The 14122-nt window shown below is 41.7% G+C and overlaps 1 protein-coding gene across 8 annotated transcripts in view; it reads right to left on the bottom strand.

Moving 5' to 3' along the window:
* TENM1 (teneurin transmembrane protein 1) overlaps nt 1-14122 on the bottom strand; it is a 388748-nt gene that overhangs the window by 50107 nt on the left and 324519 nt on the right. For all 8 annotated transcript variants that reach the window (XM_077922107.1, XM_077922113.1, XM_077922110.1 and 5 more), the window contains one exon: nt 5049-5415. In XM_077922107.1, coding sequence (XP_077778233.1) covers nt 5049-5415 — 367 coding nt within the window. The remainder of the gene's footprint in view (nt 1-5048; nt 5416-14122) is intronic.

The following is a 14122-nucleotide window of genomic DNA, read 5'->3' as shown; positions in this document are numbered from 1 at the left end:
CCGCACACGGAAACACCGTTTACCTTCCCGCTGGCAAGCGGTCCCTATTTATCTACTTGCACCCGGAGGTGCTTTCGAACTGCTAGGTTGGCAGGCGCTGGGACCGAGCAACGGGAGCACACCCCGCCGCGGGGATTCGAACCGCCGACCTTTCGATCGGCAAGCCCTAGGCGCTGAGGCTTTTACCCACAGCGCCACCCGCGTCCCTCTTGTAAAACATACACACTACAAATTATGGTGATGCTAGGCAAGATTAGTCACCCAATATCTTATGCTGGTTAATCTTCCTCATTTTGATATAAAGCCTAAAATGACATGAGATACATCATTTGCCATTCACTAGGTGATGCTCAAGGATGAACAGCTTCTGTTACATGAATGCTTATGTACTTCATCATTTGGAATAAGGAAATGGAAGAGAAAAAACAAATTGGGGACCCAGGTAGAATGAAGACTGGACACTTGTGCAGAAACCCTAAAAAGGTAGAAATGTGCACGTGGAACAAGGATGGAGGAGAATTTTGTTTGACCTGAATTTTTAAGCAGATAAACCGGATTTACACTTCCTGCATTAATATGTAAACATTTGCACTGTGCACTTCTCTGAATTTTGCAATGCACTTTTGGTTCCAAAATATGTGTACAAATAATGTGTATTTTATGGGGGAATGTATATAAAAATATTCAGGAATCCATATTTTAGTGGAGGGGTTTGGTAAGTGAATTTTTCAAGTTTTTTTTAAAAAAAAGAACCCAGGGAATAAGGGGTGCAATAGACTTGTGTTTACAGGCATGTAAAACTGGCACAGTATGGGAGTAGATGGATCCATACATCCATTGTGTGTGTATGTGGGGGTAGGAATCATACTTGCACTGATTTTGAATGGGTGCCCTTCCATTTTTGCAGGACAGATTGTGCATTCAGATCCTTACCAGTGTTGGAGTCTATGCATGTTAAGTGCAGAAGTAATGATCAATGCAGAGAGATCAAACAGGGATATGCATATCTGTCAATTTAATTTTCTCACAGTTCCTTATCTTTCCAATCTTAAAAGTGAGCACATTTCCATATCAGCTTGCAATTTATTTATTTAATTAATTCCTCAGGTAATCTGTCAGCATTTTAGTGTTAATATGCACGCTTAATATGTGGCTTTGACTAAAATACACATTTTTGCAAAGCAGTTTTTCTTCATGCATTTTATATGTTATTCTCATCAATATATGTATTAGTTATGCATACTTTGCCCTAGTATATGCATTTTATTCAAACATTACTTGGCTGGAGATCTGCAAAATTCAGAGAAGTGTAAATTTCAAAGGGTGGCTGTGTTTCAGTTCACACATTGTTTTAGAAAATGTGAATTAGGTATAATTCACATATAAATGTGAATTGAATCAATTTTCCCCTCATCCTTTGATGTAATGCCAAAAAGCATGATCCTAATCCCTCTCTGTACATTTCTATCCAGCATGACCATCAACACAGGACTCAGGATTTCTTGTGACGTTAATCTCACAGTCCTAATTTCATTACCACTTCCATTAGCAGACACATCATTTTGTAGATGACAAGGGATTTGTCATGGTCCTTTTTGCAGGTGATTTTGCAGTCCTGAAAAATGAGTAAAATCACAGAAACAAAGAACTGGAAGGGACGTTGTAGGTCACGTAATCTACACCACCTTACATGCATGATCTGAAAAGCAGGATGAAACTACAGCATCCTTAGCAGACATTTATCCAGCTTCTGGTTAAATATCTCTGGCAAGGGAGAACCTATTACCTTCGAAGGTAGACAGTTTCACTGTCAAACAGTTTGTACTGATAGGACCCCTCTCCTCACATTTACCCAAAATCTGCTTCCCCAAACCCATTGGTTCTAATTACGGAGAACAAGTTTAATTTATGTTATAAATAATGCTACAATAATGGAACTCCCTGTTTATTAATTCAACATGTAGGAAAGAAGCAGCACAACTAATTACTGAATCTTCATATCTCTGAATTTCTCTTAAGAATGACCAGTAGGATCTGAAATGTGTTGGATTAATACACATCTCTTTTGTCTACCCTGTTGCCTATTGCTCCTGCTTCCAGTTCTTTTATCTTCTATATGACAGGTTTTTAGATAGCACTAGCTGTCAATTGGGGACGCGGGTGGTGCTGTGGGTTAAACCACAGAGCCTAGGACTTGCCGATCAGAAGGTCGGCGGTTTGAATCCCCGCGACGGGGTGAGCTCCCGTTGCTCAGTCCCTGCTCCTGCCAACCTAGCAGTTCAAAAGCACGTCAAAGTGCAAGTAGATAAATAGGTACCACTCCAGTGGGAAGGTAAACGCCGTTTCCGTGTGCTGCTCTGGTTCGCCAGAAGCGGCTTAGTCATGCTGGCCACATGACCCGGAAGCTGTACGCCGGCTCCCTCGGCCAATAAAGCGAGATGAGCGCCGCAACCCCAGAGTCGGTCACAACTGGACTGAATGGTCCCTTTACCTTTAGTTGTCAATTAGCTACTGGGCTAAGCTCAAGGCTCTGGTTTTGGCGGGACTAGACTACCTATAAAATCATCTCACCAGCTACACAGACAAGTAATCACTGTGTTCTGCAGGAGAGAGCATTCTGCAAATGCTGTACTATCACGAGGTGAATTCTACATGGTATTTAGTGTGGCACCTTCTCTATTGATTCTATAAAAGCATTTTAAAGTAACTGTTTCTAGATATGTAACTGTTCTATATATGTTATATTGTAAATGCTTTGGGATGCCTAATGGGAAGCGATTACTGTATTTTACCGTCAATAAGATTTCCCCATGTATCAGACGCCCCCTATTTTGGGGGACTCAGATTTAAGAAAATGGCCTTGGCACTATCCATGTATAAGATGCCCCCTAATCTTTGACATAATTTATTAGGAGAAAAACCTAGTCTTATACATGGAAAAATACGGTAATTAGTGGGCAGTGTGGCATAATGGTTAGTGTTAGACTAGAACCTGGGAGAGCAGGAGGTTCACAATCCCCACTCAGCCATGAAGTTTACTGGGTGATCTTGGGCTAGTCATCATTTCTTAGCCTAACCTACCTCACAGGGTTGTTATGAGGAGGAAATGGGGAGGAGGAGAACTATGTACACCACACTGAGATCCTTGGAAGATAAAAGTGGTACATAAATCAAATAAATAAATAAAACTAATAATAATAATAATAATAATAATAATAATAATAATAATAGAATGGTACTACGATGTCTTCTCTTAGTCTTCTTTAGGCTAAACACATCCAGATAAGTAAACCATTTCCCACAGAAATTTGTTTACATGCCCTTTATTACTCTCTTTCCCCTCCTTCGGAAACACGATGGTTTGCAGCTCCCCATTCTAAACTACATCCTCTCTCTCCTGCTGCTATTGGATTAGTTCAGGGGTAAGCAAACTTACCACACCTTGGGCTGGTGTCTCCAGTGTCGATCGCACGGTGGGCCAGAGGGCGGCAGAAGCGCGTGCCCATACGCTATTTCTGGTGCACTTCCAGGTTGGAGGAGCACCGGAAATAGCTTGTGTGAATGTGCACGGGCCTCCTTCGACCCAGATGTGTACCGGAAATAACACTTGCGCATGTGCAAATAACGCTTGTGCAGGCGCACAAGCTATTTCCGGTGCTGCTCTGATCTGGAAGTGGGCAGCTGTGCAGCGCAGCACCGGTAAGAGCAGACAGCGACAGCGGGCGTTGCCGCAGGCCGGATAAATGAGTCCCTCGGGCCTCACCCGGCCCGTGGGCCTTAGTTTGGGGACCCCTGGAATAGTTGACTAAACCACCAAAAATGAATCAACTGCCCTTTCTTCATCCCCATTTCCTAATGATGTTTTTGGAGCATGAACATTAGACTGACATACAGGAGGCATATTCGTTTCAGCATGAGGGTAATATCCAAGCTGGCTAATTGTTTCATTTTGCACACAGCTCAATCCAATCCTATGGATATGATAATGTGGCTCATACTGACCTGAAACCTGTTTTGAGACACGTCAACAGTGCCCTGTGCAAGAAATATTGCATTGCACAGCAGAGATGATGACTGCACTACTATTGCATGAATCTGTCCTCACAGTACCATAGGATCATGGTATCCAACCATCTGAATATTCAAACTGTGAACAGTGGATGCCAGAATGAAGATTGAAGGGAAAATGTGGAAATGTAAAATGCACAGACATGATAGCTTGAAATAGGATTTTTACATACTTTTATGAATTCTTTGGGATTTCCTCTGCTTCAGAAATTCAGATTTCAAAGCTTTTGAGGGCACTTTGTGGAGATCAGAGGGACAAACTGTTACATCAAACTAAAAGTCTTCAGCTCAGTGGCAGAGCATAAGCTCTGCATGCAGAGGTCCCAGGTTCAATCCCCAGCATCTCCAGGTTGCAATAGGAAAGACCCACAGGTTTGTTTTTTAAAAAACACGTTTTTAAAAAACTTGAAATGTAGGTCCACTTCCACAGACGGTGTAGACAACAATGAGCTAGATAGACCACGGGTCTGACTCTGTATTATAGAATTAGGTAATTTATATACCACTTCTTACTTCAAATAAGTCTCTATGTCAAGGATGGTGACCTTTTTGGTTCTGTGGGCCACATCCATATCAGGATCTAGCCTTGTGGGCGACATCTGACATGTGGGAGGACTGCCTACCTGCAATCACCTGATGTCCCAATGACATCAAGCAATTGGGTCATGAAGTTGAGGTCCTGAGTATTTTTGTCTGGCTGGACTATTATTATTATTTATTTATTTATTTATTTATTTATTGAAATTATATACAGAACTATGTCACTGAACTATGATAATGCTTCATGTTTGCCTGGATGGAGGACAGAGAGGAGTTAGTATGTAGAATCTAGCGTATTGTACAAAGATAACATTTACATTCCCTGCTCTATCAACTTTTGCCTCTGGCTCCATCTACCACTGATGTGTCTCTTGGAAGGCTGCCCAGAAGGGAAAGCAGCTATTGTACCAAAAGATTCTGCACCCTCGTTTAATACATACCAGAGAAACAGTCACAATTGGGGTCAATCTTACAGTCACAATCCGATGGAGCTCCAGCTATGATGGAGATTTCACCATTAGTTGTAACCTGTTGGATGCGGTTGATCTTCCTTTCATCAGTCTCGGCAATGTACAGCACTCCGCTGTGAGATACGCCTATGGCTCTTGCCGATTCAAGTGTTGAATGGATTGCCACTTTGCTGACCAAAACGTGATCTATGCCTGGCACCTGGCAGTGAATAGGTCGGCCTGCAATAATGCGCACTTGCTGATTTTGAGAAATTTGCAGCACAATGTTATTGTCCAGAACATATAACGAATTGTCAAGTGGGTTGACAGCAAGGTCTGTTGGCCATTCCAAGCGCACCTGCAAAAAAGAAGGAATACAGCAAGAGTCAAAGAAGTAGTTTCTCCATGGTTTCCACTTTTGGCCAAGTAGGATGCTTGTGTGCCTGTGGGTGAAATCAGGTCAGTGAAGTACAAGCCAAAGTTGTGGACAGTCAGTATGGCCAAAACAAAAAAAATTCCTTCCAGTAGCACCTTAAAGACCAACTAAGTTAGTTCTTGGTATGTGTGCATGCACACGAAAGCTCATACCAAGAACTAACTTAGTTGGTCTTTAAGGTGCTACTGGAAGGAATTTTGTTTTGTTTTGACTATGGCAGACCAACACGGCTACCCATCTACAGTCAGTATGGCGTTCTGGTTAGAAAGCTGGACTAGGACGTGGAAGACCCGGGTTCAAATCCCTACTCAGCCATGGAAATTACCTAGAGGAAAAATTGTATGCCATCTGGACGAAAGATGGGGAAAAGATGTAATAACAACATAAATAAACTCTCTTCCAGTTGACACTCTTTTGACCCCTTGATCTTGACTCAAATTTGTCCAGTGCCCAGGCCTAGACTTTGGGGATGAAGTCCAAGGTACCACTAAGCAGTGTAAGCTGGAGGGCACTCAACACAGCAGGATGTTTTACAAGGCCAGCCCTCTCATTAAGATGAGTGAGGCAGTTGCCTCAGGCAGAAATTGCTAAGGGACAGGGAGTGATGGTAAAGTGATGAAGGACAAATCTGTGCATGCCCTGTCCCACCTAAGTGAGCTGAATACTCTCAGGTGTGGAAGAGGATGCTATCCCATTGCCGGTACTGAAGTAAGATTCACTTGCCAGCCTGGTTGGAGCCATCTCATCCTTTGCCTCAGGAAGAAAAATGTCTTGGGCTAACTCTGCTAACTTGCCATATTTTGAAATAAATGAAGACAGAATACATTACTCTTAGTTATGCCTTTTCTGGACTTATTTTCTGGGTTCTGAGGTACTGTACAAAAGGAGCAGATCTGCTTATTGCATGAGCCAAACTTTGATTTCAGGAACCCAGGGTGGTCATTATGATTACAGAGATTATTCTTCCTTCCAAACTTTGATATAAACACCACAATGGGCCCCAATGGGCCCATGAAAATGGGCATCTGGATGGTTGACAGCTCTCTGACAGCAGGACCAAAGGAACCCTCTAGGCAAGAGAAATCTGGTTACTTCCTCTTCTCATTAAAAGCAGGGAGAAGAGAATTTATCCCCATGACCCACTGAAGCCTGTGCTGGAACAACACAGAAGTTTTGGTTAATTGGGAATGAAAGCTTATTATCTTGGTCCATTGATATCTTTGGGTAACTTCTGAATATACGTGTTCCCTGATCAGAGTTCAGAGCTACCTATGTTTCTCTTTGATTAAAATGAGGAGCAGCTGTTCATGGAAAAGTGTTCCAATTATAAACTAGGAAAGACTGAGTGAAAGTGTGTGTGGGGGGGGGGGGAGAGAATCTAAAATATGAACTGGGCACTTCAAGGTTGAGCAGAATGATGTCTTTCCCTGATGTCCAATACTCAAGTGTGTGCCTTTGCGTTAAACTCAAATGTGAACATGAATCTCTTAGAGTGAAAGGACACCACTTTTAATCAATGTATAATTTCAGAGTTAAGCAAGTAGGTCCAGATAAATTTTTGGCTGTTTTAAGTTAAAATACAACACTTCTCTCTATTTCCCCCCTTTTTATTCTCTTGTAAGTTTGTTGCTGAAAGGTTGACATTGCATGGTCCCACTGTGGGAGCTTTGACTTCAAGAGAGAGGGGGCTGGGTGGCCCATTTTTTTTTAATGTCCCAAAAGTATGCTTGCAAAATTAGAATATAATGTTTCCTTTAAATAATATATTTTCCCCGTAGTAGGATTTTACTTTGCAGCATTAGAGAAGCTGAAAAAGGAGGAAAGTTAATTTGCAACCTATCTAAGCCAAAACCAAATGGTTTCAAGGTGGCTCTTCCTGGCTTGGCTATAATTTTTGACCTAGTTTTGATAAGGGAAGCAGAAGGATTCAATCATGAAAATTAAAGGAAAAGGAACAAAGAAGGCTCAGAATCGTTATGTAAGTCATAATAAAGGCCTAATTTTTAATGAGGAGTAATGTGATTCAGCATAGATATCAGAGAAAACCAAGCAGTGTGGTTGGAGATTTGAAATGAGGAAGGTTTTATGTTAGGGAAACACACAAAGAAGTAGAATTGTGGTGTTTTTTTGGGGGGGGGGGGGAGTGAGGCTTCTGTCTGTCTGCCTGTCTTTCTCTGGATGCTTCCTTACAGCTTTCCTCCCCCTATACTAACAACACCTTTCCTGAAAGCGTGCAGATCTTAGGAGACAGGAAGAGCTCCCTTTTCTATTTTCCTTTTCTCTAATCCACATGGATCATTTTTGCTTCATCATTAAGTGGGGATTTGAACCTTGGGCTCCTCAGCCCTAGGCCTTGTCTGCACTTGTCTGCATTTAAAGAAGTATCATACCTCAAAAAGCCCTAGGAACTGTAGTTTGTTAAGGGCCCTGGGAGGTGTTAAGAGATCCCTATTCCTCTCACAGAGCTACAATTCCCAGAGTTCCTTGGGAAGGGGGATCAACTCTTAAATCACTCTGAAAAAGCTGTAGCTTTGTGAGAGGAATATGGGGCTTCCTAATAACTCTAAGCATCCTTAACAAACTAGAGTTCCCAGGATTCTTTGGGGAAGTCATGACTGTTTAAAGACCTATGATACTGCTTTAAATATATAGAGCAGGTGAGGCCTAAGTATGATGCTTTGAAAACTTAACACAATGGAATAACTGCTTGCTTATATCCATCAAGCAATTTAGCAGCTTCTTACTCATGCCTGTTGTGTGATCTGTGACAGCAAACAGGGTGGCTACAGAAATGAACCAAAGTGCTTAAGGGTCATTATTTTCCTGCTGTAATTAAGGCTTTTTTGAGGGGGAATAATTATTTGAGTGCAAAAAGAACACCATTAGTGCAACATGGATACATTTTCCCATTGTGTTCGTATGAAAACACTGATAGCAAACAGAATTTATTTTCCTCTGACATTCAAGCATGTTAGTTCCACAGCATCCCCCATTAAGGTGGGCAAATTATTATCCTTCAAGCAACTCATGCAAATAAGCAAAAACAAATCCTGTCAGGCAACATCAGTCACAATTTTTCCATAACATGCTTGCCGCTGTTCAAGTTGTCATAAGCAGTGTGGGCAAGCTGAAAATGCTGGTCAAGAGGCACCAGCGGTGTAATATATTATTATTTCCACAAGAATTAAAATGTTTGGAAAAGAATATATTCTGACATAAGACGGGTGTTGCTGGTCCCATATGAAACACATCAAATATGGGTGATCCCTCCAGGGTGACATTTGAGTAGTAATGAGCCCCCTCTCTGGGCATTTGGACAGAATCTTTCCCCTTGGACTTCTTTACCTTGATATTTTGATTGTGAATAGAAGGGCCGGGCTCCTTCCCACTCTCTCTCTGTTTAGACTAAGGATCCAACCTAATAGAATTTTCCTCTGGCAACTTGTGACAGTAGCTGTGAGGTAGGCAGAACCTCCAAGCTGGTCCAATTTGTCTGCAGGCAAATTCCTCCATGGTTCCAAATACGGTGACAAACCCCACAGCAAGGTCATGTACATGCACTAAGGTAAAGGGACGCAGGTGGTGCTGTGGTCTAAACCACTGAGCCTCTTGGGCTTGCCGATCGGAAGGTTGGCAGTTCGAATCTGTGCAATGGGGTGAGCTCCCATTGCTCTGTCCCAGCTCCTGCCAACCCGGCAGTTTGAAAGCATATGAGTGCAAGTAGATAAATATGTACCACTGTGGCGGGAAGGTAAACGTGCGCTCTGGTTTCCGTCACAGTATTCCATTGTGCCAGAAGCGGTTTAGTCATGCTGGCCACATGATAAAGAAAGTTACCTGTGATCAAATGCTGGCTCCCTTAGCCTGAAAGCGAGATGAGTGCCACAACCCCATAGTTACCTTTGATAGGACTTAACCGTCCAGGGGTCCTTTACCTTCTTTTTTTACCTTTTACATGCACTGCCCACTTTCTTTTGGGCGGGGCCAAAACATGCAGGGTGAATGAGTGGGACATCTGTTGACAATTGCCAAGCTGACCTGAGTGAAGCCAGGCTTCAGTTAGGTCTGCCACACACTACAGTCCCCTAGCTTGGCAGTGACTGGCCAGTTCAAATTTTGAAGTCCTGATGTTCCCCATGGCCAGCCAAGGCTGATGTTGCCACCAGCTGGTTGCACGGGAAATCTTTGACCCACCCCTTGACCCACCCACAGTCACACTGGGCTGCAACTGCTGCCATCTTTCCTGCACAGAGACATTTGAAGAAACCTGCTATACTGTACTTAGATAATTGATGTTTTAACAAAGTGAGGTTAATGAGATTATTATGCCTTAACCTGCTTGGTTACAATGGGTGCACAACAAAATTTAGAGTACTCATTAAGTGATTAGATTTGTCCTTTTCATCCAGGGGATTTTCTTTAAAAATATTTCTATCTGGCATTAAGATGAATGTGGCTGAGCTCACGATTCTGGCAGGTGGTGGTGATATTTTGAGAGGAAGATGAATGGGGCGAGCCAGCTGGAAACAGATTCTAGTCCTTAAAGACACCTGTTTCATTTCCCCACACACACTATACATATTTTAAGGAAACTATGCAGGGCTAGTACATCACAAAATCCCAGGCTTTTCAAAACTGTTGATAAGTGAGAAGCTCGGTGTTTTGAGAGCAAAAGGTTCCAGGTTTGATCTGTGGCTTTTCTTGATAGGGCAGGGGAATATTCTTGCCTGGAACCCCTGGAGAGCTGTTGCCAGTTAGTGAAGGCAATGCTGAGCTAAGTAGTTCAATAGTCTGACTTGGTGTAAGGCAGCTGCCTGTGTTCCTATGGCATACAGTCTGAATGGACAAGGTCAAATGGATGAAATATGTTCTGCCTCCAATAGAAGACATTAACATATGCAAAAAAATGTTCAGTATATATTCAGCAACTCAGGGCTAATTTTATTCATGACGTTCATATAACCAGTGAAAAATATATGGTTAACTCATGGATGTGGCACCAGTGGCCCTTCCTATGTTGCTGGATTCCAACTTCCATCATCATTGGCTATGCTAGCTGGGGCTGATGGGAGTTGGAGTCCAACAACACACAGAAGGCCTCAAATTCCCCATCCCTTGGTTATTTGCTCAATGAAGAAACAATAATCCTTACTCTAAATTTAGAGATAGAAGCAAAACAAAATAAAAAAGGCCAAATCTATGTTTAATTATAATGTCAGGAGGCAACAAACACCATGTATTTTCTTGGCATCACATTAACAACAAACAAGGATCTATTGCAGCAAGCATTATGATAATTTATTCCATAAGATCAACTGGAGATAAGAGGAAGGGATGAAACTGGCTGATGCACAGTCAATATTTTTTCCAGGCAAAATGTCAACTAAGCTAAGTACTTCTTCCCCAAAGTAAACTTTCTTTTACATAGGATTAACTCATTTTTTAAAAAAAGCAATGGAAGAATATTATAAAGAAATGAATATGGCATCATAAAAGTGCTCATACTACCATTAAGACTCTCCAGGCAAATCAGGAAGGCGAAGGCAGGCAGAAGCACATGATATCAATTACTATTATGCGAATTGTTTGAACAAGATTCCTGATGTCTCCTTGGTGCTTAAATCTGTGAGACTACTGCTGTGCTGAAATCTGTCCTCCAATTTTTTAAGGCTCCCCCCCTTAACTCTGTAAAAAAGCTTCCATTTGTCTGTCTCATCCTCACATCACTCGAGAAGTTCTTTAGAATTTCAATGGGTGTGGGCTTTTGAGCTCACACCCCTGTTGAGAGGTGGTCAAAGGTGATATTTCCATTTTTCTTTCTGGCTAATATTTCTTCAGCACTCTGCAGCCTTCCCAGCTATCCACGCTTCCTGCTCTGAAGATAGCTCCATGGGAGAGGTCACCTCACGATGTCTCCCCTTGGCTTTTAGTTGAAGTGTGGGAATGCAGGAATTCTAAAGACTGCAGACCCACTGGTGAAATAATTTGTAGAATCAAGAAAGGACACTCACAAATATCCACAGCTACCTCAAAAGTAAATAGCCATGGCATAAACTCTGCACTCCACCCATAATAATTTCACACATCTCTCTGTCTCTTTAGTAAGATCGAAATACAATATCTTTTATCATCAATTAATGCAGAATTGTAAAACAACAACAACCTGGGGGTGAGTGGGTGGATTTTCAGTACAGTACTACATGAGACAGATCAATACGAGTGAAAAACAAAATCACAGTTTTTAATTACCTGAAGAGTTTAAGTAGTGAGTTTACCTAGGTCAGTTTCTTCTACTAATATAGCAATAAGTGGGAACAACTATTTCTTCCTAGGAGGTTCATAAGCCTGGCAACACAAAAGCTAATAACAAATGTCCTCAGGTAGCTGTCACCTACATATTTTACACAATGTAAATACAATAAATTATGATAAAAAGACAGTCTAGAGTGGCAGACTAGAGTTTGTCTGCTGTTTCCAGGAATTCTTCTTGTTGTGAGACTTTTGTGTGTGAACTGAGAGTGTGTCTGAACCCTGGGTGAGAACTCAGAGGCTGAAAGGGGAGATGTGTCAGAAGGAAAATGAACTGATATTTATTTATATATATTAGTAACACTGTGTCAATGCAACATTTTTTATATGTAACTGTGTATTTTTTGTAATATTTTGTTTAAGTTGTCTGCTGCTTCAGTTTTCTGCACACCACTTCACAATATTTTTAAATATATTAAGTGGTACAGAAATCAATCAATCAATCAATCAATCAATCAATCACAAGCACCCATAATTTAGACCCATACATAAAAGCAAGGAATGTTTTCAGATGTAGAAATAATTAAGGATGGGGGCACTGAGTTTCCCCTCTTCCCCCTGAACAAAACAGCCTTTTGAAAGTTTTTAGCACTGTAAGTTTTGTTCTGGCAGCATATGGAGAGCTTAAAACCTCCCCTTGGCTTACCATAAAGCAATTGGAAGGCTTGAACAACAGTAGCATGTGTTTGTTTGTTTTTTGAAAATGGCTTTAGAGGAATCGATCAGCAACTGGTGTAGCATGTTCCCATTTTAGGAACCGTGTTCCAGCTTTATTTCCTGCTCTCTTACAACGGCGACCCTTTATTTAGACAACCATGAAAATGATTTCTGTTGATTATTACACTAATGGTCTGATAATAAAAGCTGTGCTGGCAAGTAAGCTTTCAGGTTGGGGCAAAGAACTAAGACTGCAAATTCAACGGAGCATTGGGAACTGTCATATACCAGGTCAGAACAATTGCTCTACATCTGTACTGACAACAGTGACTTACAGTAGCACTCCACGGTTGAAGGCAGGAGCCTTTCTGAAACCCTGCCTAGAGAGGCCTGGGATTGAACCTGGGATATTTATTTATTTATTTATTTATTTATTTATTTATTTATTTATTTATTTATTTATACAGAGCATCCACTTTAGTGTAGAGCTATGGCTCGTCTCCATTGCCACAGTGAAGTCTGGAAGGAAACATTACTCCAGATGTGTGGTTGTCACTAAAAATAACAGCCTCATGTACTGTCCTCCCCAATGCCATTTTTATAGAAAAAGAGGTGCCGCAACTCACCACAAATGCTTCCCTTGTTCTCTTAGAATGGTCCACCCGAGAGATGCTGGAACTGAGTTCCGACAAGTTCTGGCTGAAAAAAGTCGTCCTTTTCCTAACAACATTTAATGAAGAAGTAGGAAACCTCAACCTTCTGGGAACTCCAGAGGCTAGCCTGCCAGGCAGTTTGGGGCAAAACACACTTACTTTTCCTGCACCTGAGCTCATATTTAACATCAGGTACAGGAATCTTCAAGCCTCGGCTAAAATGAAGAAGAATTGGGAATGTACTGCCAAACGCATTCCTGCTTCTTCCTTTGAGTAAAAAACACACACAACGTCTCTTGATTTTGGTGATTTCTTCTGTTGCACTGCATGGCAAAATATCAGTAATTATAGCAAGACCTTGTAGACTAGATACTTTGCAATGCTGACCTGAATTCAAGCTGGCAACACTTGAGCTACTCCTGCAAAGGAAAAATGTCCATGCGCATCTTCCTTTGTAGGGGCTTGATGCAAGCAAAAAATTAGTAGTGCAGCTGATATCTACCAAAAGTGGGGCTTGACACTCAAAGCATAGCTTGCTCTGCCACTTGACACCATAGTGAGATCAGCTGATTGACAGCTAGGTGGCTCCACCCAGCTGTCAAAATATGTATATAATCTATGTACAACCTATGTACAACATGCTCTGAACACACTCGAGGCTTCCCTAATGTAGGGGCACCTCTATCAATGAACCCCTACCTTAGTGTTAATGTGAATGTACCTAAATTTACTGGTTGGGTAGAAGGAGAATGGGAAGGGGGCATTACTGGGAATGGTTTATCTGTGTGGATTCCAAATAACATTTGACCTGCCAGGCAGGTAGTGGCATTGGCTCACCTTTAGGTGGCTCTCATCTGCCTGCAAACTTATTCAAGAAACGGAAATTTTAGTTTATTTCTATTCCACCTTTTCCCCAGAACCGGGACCTAAGGCAGCGCACAAAAATTACAGCTAAAACACACCTAGCTAAAGCCATATAAAAATAATAATCAAACTATCTATGGAATTAG

The sequence above is a fragment of the Podarcis muralis genome, chromosome Z (assembly GCF_964188315.1).
Source record: "Podarcis muralis chromosome Z, rPodMur119.hap1.1, whole genome shotgun sequence".
Lineage (NCBI taxonomy): Eukaryota > Metazoa > Chordata > Lepidosauria > Squamata > Lacertidae > Podarcis > Podarcis muralis.
Note: the sequence above shows the minus strand (reverse complement) of the source record. Positions and strands in the feature narration are given on the sequence as shown.